Source organism: Orcinus orca, chromosome 5, assembly GCF_937001465.1.
Source record: "Orcinus orca chromosome 5, mOrcOrc1.1, whole genome shotgun sequence".
NCBI lineage: Eukaryota > Metazoa > Chordata > Mammalia > Artiodactyla > Delphinidae > Orcinus > Orcinus orca.
In genome coordinates, this window is record NC_064563.1 from 53,354,954 (window position 1) to 53,367,151 (window position 12,198).

At 43.0% G+C, this 12,198-nt stretch overlaps 1 protein-coding gene across 2 annotated transcripts in view; it reads left to right on the plus strand.

Moving 5' to 3' along the window:
• The first annotated feature begins 5,817 nt into the window (after positions 1 to 5,817).
• SKIL (SKI like proto-oncogene) overlaps positions 5,818 to 12,198 on the plus strand; it is a 31,408-nt gene continuing 25,027 nt past the window's right edge. For both annotated transcript variants that reach the window (XM_049709784.1, XM_049709785.1), the window contains exon 1: positions 5,818 to 7,454. In XM_049709784.1, the coding sequence (XP_049565741.1) occupies positions 6,353 to 7,454 (1,102 nt within the window). In that variant the 5' untranslated portion in view covers positions 5,818 to 6,352. The remainder of the gene's footprint in view (positions 7,455 to 12,198) is intronic.

Here is a 12,198-nt window from a genome sequence, read left to right on the forward strand (position 1 = left end):
CAACTAGTTTCTCTTGAAAAAGAGCAGAAGGTAAGGGAGGGGATATATGCATATGTATGGCTGATTCATTCTTCAGTGCAGTAGAAGCTAACACAATATTGTAAAGCAACTATACTCCAATAAAAATTAAATTAAAAAAAGAATTGATTAATTTAAAATTAATTAATTTAAACTAATTTTAAAAAATTCGAATAACAACAATAACAAAAAAGAAACCAACTACTGATACGCACAACAACTGGGATGGATCTTAAGGGCATTATACTGAAAGAAAAAAGCCAATTTCAAAGGTCACATATGTATAATTCCATTTATATAACATTCCTGAAATACGATTATAAAGATGGAAACAGTGGTTTCAAGGGCATAGAGATGGGGAGTGAGGATATGGAATGATGGGTATGACTCTAAAAGGGTAGCACGGGGGATATCTTTGTGATGATGTAATCATTCTGTATCTTGATTTTGGTGGTGGTTACACAAATCTACACATGTGGTAAAATGCCACAGAAGTATATACACATATTGTGCCAATGTCAGTTTCTGAATAAGGGCAGGTACGTCTAAAGAACTATCTAGACCACCTGGAATGCAACACAGAACAACAGAAAGTAGAAAATATGAAAAAGAGATTACAAAACATGGAGGACAGAGTGAGGAGATTTAATATTATCTAATTAGTGTTACAGAAGGAGAAATGGGGGAGAGGCAAAACTAGAAGAGATCATATCTGGGCAGTCTCCTGGTGGTCTAATGGTTAGGATTTGGTACTTTCATTGCCGTGGCCCGGGTTCAATCCCTGGTCGGAGAACTGAGATCCCGCAAGCCATGCAATGTGGCCAAAATAAAATAATAAAAAAATTTTTTTTAAAAAGAGGAAAGAGCAGAAGGTATAAACGAAAACACAAGCCTGTTGGTACGCTCAATAAACATTTATTTGACTTTTCTTCCCCATACTTCATAAAAATAAAATGAATTTATATTGAATGTTTGCACTTTACCCTTTTTTGCTTCCATGTTCTTCATAATTAATATTAGTAGGTCATTATCAATAGATCAGTAAATAGAGACAAGAAGAAAGCATTTGCTTCAAACCATTTATCAAGTCAGAGGGCAGAGCTGGTCTTCAAATTTATAACCTCTAAATTCTTGGTTTCTATTATTACCAGACATCTGTAACTACTGAAAAAGAAGTTCTAGACCACCTAGTACCAGCTAGTTTGCATCTTCTATCTGTGCTGTTTAATGGAAGATGAGACAGTAGGTAGTGCTCCCGTACCCCCAATCGTTTGGAATTTTAACGTGCACACAGGCACACACTCTCACTGTGGCCTTGCTTAGCACCTGCTGGAAACCAGGATGGTAAGGTAGGAGGCCATGCAAAACCAGTTTAATAGCTATTTACTAACTGATACTTAAACTGACTTTTCAACGCTGATGAAGACCATCAGTATGTGGGGATTACAATATTCATTACCTCACCGTGATTATTTTTTCTAAGGCCTGTATTCTCTGTGATCATTCAATTCTGTTTCTCAGATAAAGAACCATTATCATTTGTTTCAGTGCTTTTTGTTTTATGTTATACAGTCAATTTTACCGATAATTTCCAAACATCCTTAAGTAGGCCTGCAAAAATGTCAGTTAGTGTGTGCCTTCCCATCTGCCTCAGATCTATGTAAATGTACCCTGCTTAGTTTCACTTGAGTTCAAACCTGTACCTTTGAGGCCAAGACCTTGGGAATTCAAGGGCAAAGTGAACTTTAATCTGGTACATTTCGTACTTTGATGAATAGTGAAAAAAAAAATCCTCAAAGCTTGATTGGTTCTAGTCACATTTGCCTGTCACTATTTCTCAAACCATTGTACATAAAGTCACCAGCACAAAAGATCCTTCACTAAAAAAACATATACCAGGGGAAAGCAAATCAAAAGAACAGGGGAGAGGATAATGTGTTTGATTTCTCAAAAGTCTATTTACTGTCCAATTGATTTTGGCCCTTAGGCCTTTGGATGTGCTAGCAAGTAATTATTTTTATGGTTGATAAAATGAGTACTGAATATTTATCATTAATTGCAATTTGAAATCACTTAAAAAAAAATCTGTCATTTTGGTTTCTAAAAATTGTTTCTTCTGGCTAGACACGAGCCAAGTGCCGAGAGCTGACCAGATGCCAAGTCTCAGGACTGTCCAGTCTTCCACATCAGACCTTCAGCCGGGCCTTCTGACTCTTCTTGAGGTTAGAAAATCTATCCCCCAGTCTCGCAGATGCTGTTCTCCCCCAACTGGCTCTACAGAGAACATCATTATCTTTGCTGAGCTTCTGTCTCTATGGCAATAACAGATGGGAAGTGCTGCGGAATTATTCATGTTCTGGAAAGGAGGCAGTCAAGGAGGGGAAGATGGGGGGTGGGAGAAGGGGGCACGACCCGGGAGCACGGCGATCGTGGTGTAAAGAACGGAACGTGTGTGTGGAGCGAAAGAGAGGCTCGTGAGCCTTTAGTAGGCCCGTTGGGAGGAAAAGAGGGAAAAAAATCTGAGCACAGGGGTATTCCCAGTCGGCTGGCTCCAAATGTGGACCCCATACGAGTGACCTCGAAGCAGTAAAACCAGGAGAAATGGGGCGAAAACTGGCAAAAAGAAAAAAAAAAGGAGGGGGACGAAGCTCGAGTCTTCTGAATTTGGTGCACTGAGACCTGGGGGTCAGTCTCCTGATTTTGCGGTGGGGCGGGAAAAAGGGTTTTTTCTTGATGTTTCGAAATATGACGGAGCAGCTCGGCAGAGTTCAATATGCTAACTAGCCACCCCGGAACACAGACCAGGGAGACCACTGTCCAGCCCCGAGGGTCACAGCCGAAAGCTCTTCAGTCGTCTCTTTCCTCGTCTCATCTCCTGATCGCTTCCAAAACAAAACCCCAAAGCCCTCAGGAAACACTGCAGAAACATGTAATTTCTAGCTCCCTTTTGGAACCGAGAGAGCAGTCTGGTGAGGGGGTGGGAGGAGGGAGTCCGAGAAGCAGAGACAAAAATGTTTTCTCTCTGTTTTGCCGGAACTTCGGCCAGCCCTCCGGCCCGGCCGGATGTCGGAGAAGGTCAGCCCCGGCAAGACGCCTGGGCGGAGGCCGCCAGGGCAAGGCGGGGGCCGCCGGTGTGGGGCGGAGCGCAGCGCCAACAGCTGGCGGGGCGGCCCTCGGGCGGGGGGGGCCCCGCAGGGGCGGGGGGCAGCCCCAGCGCGCAGGGCCCACACTGTGGGGGGGTGCGAAACTGGGAGGCCGCCGCTCGGCTGCCTCCGGGGCGGGGCGGCCCAGCTGCGCCCCGCGGGGGGAGGGTCGCCCGTGCCTGACCTCGGGCGGCGGCGCTCGGCCGGGCGGGCCCTGCCTCCGCCCTGCCGGCTGCTGGGGTCGCGCACAGTGCACCGCGCGGCCGCCCTGCCCCCTCTCTCCGTGTCGTGCGGCGGCCGAGCGACCAGGGCGCCCCCGGGTCTGGCCCGTCTCCACCGAGCAGCGGGTGGGGCGGGGGCGGGGCGGTGGCGGCCCCAGACAGCCGGCTGGGCGACTCGAGGAAGGAAGGAGGGAGGGCGGCGGTGGGGGTGGGGCGGGGAGGGAACATCCTGTCTGCGCCGGGTGCACCGCAGACAGCGCCGCGCGCCAGCCGCCCAGACGGCGCGCGGGGCTGGGAACGCCGGGCGCGCGCCTGGGGGGAGGGGCGCGCGCGCCAGGCGACGGGCCGGGGTAGCCCTCGGGAGCCACAATAGTCCAGACGGCGCGCGCGTCCCCGAGGGGCTAGGAGCCGCGAGGCGGCGGCCGGCCCGCGGGCACGGTGCCGCTGCTGGCTCCGTTCCCCTCCCCCCCGTCCCTCCGCCCCTCCGCCCCTCCGCCCCTCCGCCCCTCCGCCCCTCCGCCCTCCCTCTGCCCCGGGCGGCCGGAGACGGCGGCGGCGTCTGCGGGAAGCCGTGTGTCTCCGCAGTGACGTGGGCGGGCCGAGGACTCGGTGACGTCAGAGGGCTGTGTGTAGCGATGTGTGTGGGGTTCGGAGCGGCGCCGGCACAGCCGAGGGGAGCGGGCGAGCGGCGGCGGCGGCGGCGGCGGCGGCTGGCACAGGTGCGGCCTCGGCTCGCTCGGGGGACGCGGCGGGAGGCAAGGGGCGCGCGGCTCCCGGGGCGCCCGACGGCAGCGCCGGGGGTAGTGGGGAGTTAACAAAGCTCATCGGGCTTCCTGGGGCGCGGAGGCCGGAGTCGGGGGTGCGGATGCGCGGGTCACGGGTGGGGTCGGAGCCCCGGGGCGTGGGGGCGCGGGGCGGGTGTCTCACGGCGTATTTTGTCTCGCTGATGCCGGGCGGTGGGCAGGGGCAGGGCGCTGCACTTGACCGGAGCCGTCGGGACCCCGGAGACCTGGGCGCCAGTCCCCGCCCCCCCGCCGCCTGTCTGTGCTGCGCGGGGATGCCCCGGGCTCGACCCGGTTGGTCGGCGCCCAGCGGCTGGGGGATCCCGGCTGGGCTCCCCACCCTCCCCTCTCTCTTCTGGTCCCGGGCGGGCGAGGGAGGTGCAGCCTTAGGGGTGCTGAGGTAACACCCGAGAACTTACCGGGGAGAGGGTGCACGGGGGATTTCCAGTCTTCTCAGCGGCCCACTCAGCGGGGTGGTGTGGGGAGGGCCCTGGGGGTGTTCCGAGACCGCGGTGGGGTGCTCCTTTTCCTCCACTTCCCACGACCCCCTGGCACGCCCCGAGGCGTCCCGGGTCCCTTCCTCCCCACCGCCCCGCCGCCTCCTCGGGTTTGAGATGGGTGGGTGGCTTTGCGTGGGCCGAGGATTTCAGGGTTTGGGGGCTCCCCCATTCTAGGTCTCGCCTCCTCCCCTCTTCCTTGGCCAGCGTTGGCTGAGGTGTTCCTGTGGTGGGCGAAATCAGTACGTTGGCTAGTGGCCTTGGTCCTTAACCCTTTGGGTCTGTTTTAAGGTAAATTCCTCGCAGTTTGGGAGGCAAAAATTTCTATTTATTGGGATTCCTTTTGGAATTTCTCTCAAGAAGGAAGTGGAAGAAGAATCTTTTCTTTTTTTCCCTCTTCCTCCATTTGCATTCTTTGTGAGGTCTGTCTGCCTTGTGCTTTTTGTCCCGGATTAGTCTTGTTCAAGGATGGAGATTCCCAGGAGTGGAGTCTGTAGCTTTTGGCTTCCATTAAGCAAATTCTCTAACCCTTTAAAGGGAAAGTTAATTTTTGCTTACAGTCATTCCAGAAAAATAGCCTACGCTGACTAGATGGATTATGCACTTAAGATTGTAACTTACATATGGTAGGTATGTTAACTAGTATCTGATTTTTTTGGATGAAACTGGTGGGTTTTTTTTTTTTAATTGAGAGATGAAGTAATAGGTGATTTTAGCTAAAATGGCATAACTGAGAAAACCTTTAGTATTGAGTTTTGGGTGAGATGATCTCTTTAAGGTTCTTCCTGTTCTGAGTAGGAGTAACCCTCTCCCTTTTGAGGGATATTATTGCAACCTTTACCCATTCTCCGAATTGCTTTCCTATTTAAATGAAGGTACTTCTAGTTAACTGGTATTAGATTTAAAGGAATCACTCAAGTGTCACCTTTGGTAAAGTGAACTCAGTTTAAGATTAAGAAACTATTTTCAAACTGACCCTTCGGGCTCTGGAGCAAATTCAAATGTAACTCTCCCCTAACCCCCTTCTCTTCCAGATTAATTAAAAGAAGAATGAACAGTAATCCTGAAGATAACTGGGCAGTTTTTCTTTAGGTTTCATTTTTAATTGTAGAAGTTCAAGTGGAGTCAGAGACTCTTCTTAACTGGTGTGAGGATTTATACAAGCCTTCATTTTGTCCACACAGACCAACAGATCATCATTTTTAGAGAAGATACTTTTTTCCCTCCTTTTTTGGTGTCCTTGGTGCCAAATACTAAATTTGGGTGCATAATTTTGACTCAAGTAATTGCATAAACTTTTTGCGTGTTGTGCTTAAAACCAAACCAAACTATTGCGTTGAACTTGGACATCTTGAATTGAGAGAACTGGTAACTTTATTTTAATACGTATATCTGAAGAACTTAAGAAAACAAAGGCTTCCTTGGAAGTGTGCCTCTTAAAATTATTTTCTGTGTTATTAGACAATAAGAAATTTTATAGCACTTGAAGTGAAATTATACTTGGAGTATAAGCAGAACCAAAACAAAGTTGCAAAATCTATTGAGTAGTTTAGGGAGATCTCTTTGGAAATTTAAATTTTCTGTTTGAATAAGTTACCATAAGTATTGGTATACATTGTGTTTCTTCAAATAAGCAACTAGTTAACAATGCAAATCTCAGACTTACTTATTTAACACAATAGTTTTTAGCAATGGAAAACCTACAGACAAATTTTTCCTTGGTTCAGGGCTCAAATAAAAAACTGAACGGGATGGGAGATGATGGCAGCCCTCCAGTGAAAAAAATGATGACAGACATTCATGCAAATGGAAAAATGATGGTAAACAAGATGCCAACTGTAAAGAAGGAACACTTGGACGACTATGAAGCGCCAATGGAAACTGATGAAGAGCATGTCAAGAGAACCTGTGCCTCTGTGCCTGAACCTTTACATTTAAATCCCAGTTTGAAACACACTTTGGCACAATTCCATTTAAGTAGCCAGAGCTCTCTGGGTGGACCAGCAGCATTTTCCGCTCGGTATTCCCAAGAAAGCATGTCACCTACTGTGTTTCTGCCTCTTCCATCTCCTCAAGTTCTTCCTGGTCCACTGCTCATCCCTTCTGATAGCTCGACAGAACTCACCCAGACTGTGTTGGAAGGGGAGTCTATTTCTTGTTTTCAGGTTGGAGGAGAAAAGAGACTCTGTTTGCCCCAAGTCCTAAATTCTGTTCTCAGAGAATTTTCACTCCAACAGATAAATACAGTATGTGATGAATTGTACATCTATTGTTCAAGGTGTACATCAGACCAGCTTCATATCTTAAAGGTCCTGGGAATACTTCCATTCAATGCCCCGTCCTGTGGGCTGATCACATTAACTGATGCACAAAGACTGTGTAATGCTTTATTGCGGCCACGCACTTTTCCTCAAAATGGTAGTATACTTCCTGCTAAGAACTCATTGGCCCAGTTGAAGGAAACTGGCAGTGCCTTTGAAGTGGAACATGAATGCTTAGGCAAATGTCAGGGTTTATTTGCACCCCAATTTTATGTTCAGCCAGATGCCCCGTGTATTCAGTGTCTGGAGTGCTGTGGAATGTTTGCGCCTCAGACATTTGTGATGCATTCTCACAGATCACCCGACAAAAGGACTTGCCACTGGGGCTTTGAATCAGCCAAATGGCATTGCTATCTTCACGTGAACCAAAAATACTTAGGGACACCTGAAGAAAAGAAACTGAAGGTAATTTTAGAAGAAATGAAGGAGAAATTTAGCATGAGAAATGGGAAGAGGACTCAATCCAAGGCAAGTTTTTTTTTTTAAATAGCAATTTTGAATAACGGTAATGGTTTACTTTGAAATTAAAAGTCTATTTAGAATATAACTGTTAAACTATTACTGCTCATGCAACAACAGGAAAAACTCATCTAAATAATATGTTATGTTTGTATTACACGTTTTAGGCTATAAAGTGCTTTCCTGTATGTGTTCTCATTTGATCTTCCAAACAACCTACTGAGAGAAGTGGGATTATTCCCATTTTACAGATAAAGAGAATGAGGCTCAGAGAGATCAAGTGGCTTTCCCAAGATTATATAGCCAGGGAGTGGAGGATCTGGGGCTTCTTTTTCAAGCCATGTCCTTGTTTTCACACATCTTGCTTTTTGATGACTAAATCAGTTGTTTTCCTAGGACTCAAGATAATTTACACTTTGGTGTTATCTCTATTTGCAAATGATATAATAGGTAGCCCATACAACTCTGGTGGTGGGCTCCAAACAGCGTTTTTTCAAAGGTGTATTTAGGATTTCTGACATTGTTTCTGTAATTGAATATTCAGACTTGATCAGTACTGGAGACAAATGCAAATGACAGATTTATCTGAAAATTTCGTGATTCTAGTCACCAAGAATTTTTTTTAAAGAGAGGAATAATTAAAAAAATTATGGCAGCTAGAATAAAGATGATTTTATTTTTTAAATTAAAAAAAATTATTTTATTTATTTATTTTTGGCTGCATTGGGTCTTCATTGCTGCACTCAGGCTTTCTCTAGTTGCAGCGAGCGGAGGCTACTCTTCCTTGCGGTGCACAGGCTTATCATTGCAGTTGATTCTCTTGTTGCAGAGTGCGGGCTCTAGGTGCCCGGACTTCAGTAGTTGTGGTGCGCGGGCTCAGTAGTTGCGGTTCATGGGCTCTAGCGCGCAGGCTCAGTAGTTGTGGCGCACGGGCTTAGCTGCTCGGCGGCATGTAGGATCTTCCCGGACCAGGGCTCGAATCTGTATCCCTGCATTGGCAGGCGGATTCTTAACCACTGCACCACCAGGGAAGCCCAACATTATTTTAGATTAAATAAACATTAATATAAAAACGTCTCAGCAAAGAGATTTTAAACTTATTTTCCCACTGCATTATCTGGTAGGCTACACTAGTTCATTCTAAGAGTTTGAATGGCTGGCTAATAGATAAGATTTAGGCTATTAAATATTCAGTTTGTTGATCTGGTTTTTAAATATTTGCCTACTCGATTAAAATCAGTATAATAGCTAACACTAAGTGTTTAAAATGTGGCAAGCATTGCTTTTGAACAGTTTTACACGTACAATTTTATTTGATTGGTACCACAAAAGATTGGCCGTGCTTCATCTTAAGAATCTAATATTTCCACTATTAATTAGTTTTTATTCCTTGAAATATCTCTGCCCTTTCTGCTTCACAGAAGTATTAAATGACTGAAGTTTATTTACAGCAAGATTAGAGCTTGGGCAAGAAACTTAAGGTTTCATGGCCTGTGCTTTAAACCTTTCAGGTTTTGAGGGAAATTTAGTTACAGTGTAGTTTTAAGACAGTGATTTGCTTCAGAAGCCCAATGAAGATAATTTCAGACTTGAATTCAGGGTAGTTTGCTACTTGCTGATTCCAAACCGGTCAGTACTTCTTGGAAATTCCTTGCCTGTGGCTACTAGGTAAGTTTATATTGTTTAACTGATTTTAAAGCAGAATTGAGTTCAAGCCAGTTCTCACATGGTTGGACACGCTTACAGCTGGCTTGGTCCCATGCTGAAAATAGTGTTTAGAATTGTCTGTATTCTCAAAATGTGGAATGCCCCTTTTGACATTTATGATATCTTGCCCTAACGTAACTAGGACTCTCACATGTCCATAAGTGGCCACATTATTTGCCAGATATTCTTGGTCCAATCTTGGTTGCTCTGACGTAAGCATTTTGGGGATAAATTACTTTGCCTAATATTCCTGCTCTGTGTTTGTGAGAAAAAATATCTGAGAACCATGATAAAGGTTAAAAAAAAAAAGGTGATGAATTTACTTAACTGAAACTGAATTTGTTAGGGTTTGGTTAAAATTGAAACTGTCCTTCATCAGGATGTAGTCATTTATTGTCTCAGAATTTATTAATTTGAATTCAGTTTTTATTTGGGGAAGCCGTGAGATTTTTTTCCCCATATTTTTACTATGTTATGTTTTGCAGTATTTGCCAGTGTTTCTGGTGTGTTCTGTTATTTTTTCCAATTTTATGTGAATTTTAAGCAATTTAAGGGAATTTGAAAATTTCCAGTAATCAAACCTTTAAGAAAGAAGTGTTTGGGGAGTTCATGTGTAGTAATACATGCTTGCCACTTCACATTTTGAAAATTTACTCCTCAAAACTTGGCGAAGTAGTTCTCTTTTGAAGTTGAGATGAGAAACCGGTGGGTTCAGATGGGTCACATGCTTCTGGTTGTATAACTGGTAAGTGGTAGAATCAGGAGTTGAATGCAGTTCTTCTGACTTCAAGTCTAGTAATTTTCACTACTTTTCCCAGAAGCAAACTCAGTAGCAGAAACTGAATTTTGAGAAACATTAACTTTTCTTATCAACTTACCTTAGTATAATGGTTCCTAAGCTCTCTGTTAACTTGTATGTAGACTAAGGTATTTTACTGGGAAGGGGGCACGGAGATAGTCCTTGGCTGGGGAACATTTTTCATTATCTTCTGTGAGTCACTGAATTGGTTGCCCAACAAACCAAATACATCCAGAGGAAGCTCATTTAAAAAACTCAAAACAGGATTTTTTTAAAAAAATTAAAGCATATGCTAAATATATTAACCTCTTATCTAAAGGTCCTTATGTTTAGTGTGAACACTGATGTAATTGGGTATGTTTAGTTAATGTAGTCAGAGTAGGTTTTTGAATTTTAAAAATCCCCTCAAACTCAGTAGGCAATTGTTTGAAATGTAGCAACTGTTGAATTATTTCTAAGGATGGAAATTATATTAGTGATGGTCACCAAACTATTTGCATAACTAAAAACTATATTTACTTTGCATAATTAGGAGCTATATTTAGATGGGAGAAATAAGTGGTAGAAGGTCAGTGTTCTAAGTGAAGAGCTGACTATTCTTTGCAGACACCAGAGGTATAGTATTTTGAACTCTTTCTCACTCAGGTCACCACAAGAAATAATACTTGATTTTTAGATTTGCCTAGGTTGCTTTGCAAAATGGTGTTATCAAAACTGTCTCTTCATATCATTTGAGTTTTTTATGTTTTTATTAGAAAAATGATTATTGTATTTTATAGTGCACAAACATATGGAAGAATATCATATTCTTGATTCTTTTCCATATCTCCAGTGGGTATTGTTTATTTGATCTAATTCTGATTTTGTTGAATCTTAGTTCCTATCTGTGGAAAAAAGATTTGCCAAGCAAACTGATCATTTGTAAGTAAAATTTGAAGGGTGATGTTTCCTTGAGATTATTTTCAAGCACATTAGAAAAACCTATTTGTAGTCAACTGATAAGATCATTATAGGTGATTCTTTGCTGTTACAGCATGTGGCTGACATTCTCCAGTTCACTAAGTAAAGATGGTTTATGCCTTTATAAATTTTTAGGGGTTAAAATTTAGATTTCTAACATTTAGACTTGAGTACTGTTAGGTAAGTAAAATAATACAGTTCTTACTTTGCTTAGGGAAAAAATCCTATGGATTATCTGTGATGCAAATAGATTACCTAAAGATATCAACTTAAAAGTTTTCCTCTTAAAGCCTATTAATTAAACATTTCACTTTTTTTAGTTTTGCATTTTTCTTACAGTTCATTTCTGCGAGGTCATTGGCAATAATGATAATCCTCCAAAAAATTTCTCCCCTCTTGTAAGCTATTATACTTCTGTTTAGGAAGTGTGTTTCTTAGTACCAACCTAAGTGAGGTAAAGAAATACACTAGAGAGGATGGGTAACTTGCAGAGTAGTGTTGGGACAAAATGTGTACCAGTAATAATTGTGATAGATTTGATGGTAATTTGTTACATCAGAGGCAGAGTTTGCATTTTATGATTAGCATAAATTTTTATTAAGTGGCTATAAGGTCAGAATCAAATGAAGTATTTGTGCTCATATAAAGGACGAGTATGAATATTTTTTTCTAACTTTATAAAATTAACAACTGTCTTAATGAGTTTTGAGACGATCTTTTTCCTGGTTTCCCAGAATTTAGTTTACTGCTTGGCAGGTCAAAGTTACTCAGTGAAAAAGAAAAAATTTTTTAAACTGAATAAATTTTGGGGAGACAATGCTCCATTGTATTTTAGAATATTGGGGATTTTTTTGGAAAAATTATGGTTTAACCCTTAATAAACTTATATAATTTGCAAATAAACTGTTGAATAAGACAACTGGTCAAATGAGAGAATGGATTTAAAAGTACTTTGGAAGTTGAGTCTAGAAATATCAGATGGTACTTCAAACTATTATTGAAATATTTACTAATATGTATTTCGGGATTTTTCCTTTCCCCAAACATTTTCTTGATTTATCTAGAATTATCTGAAGATATTTCAAAGTAAGATAACTGAGTGTTGGGCTCAGCTGTATCTCACTTTTAGTTGTTTGTACACAGTAATTATACTAGTTGGATATTTGTTTATTTATCAGAATGAAGTATGCAAGAAGAAAGTACAAAACACGTTTGTTATAAAATATAAGAAGGAAATTTCAGTGAAAACACATTTGTTATAAAAAATAAGGAAATTTCAGTGAAATCTTTA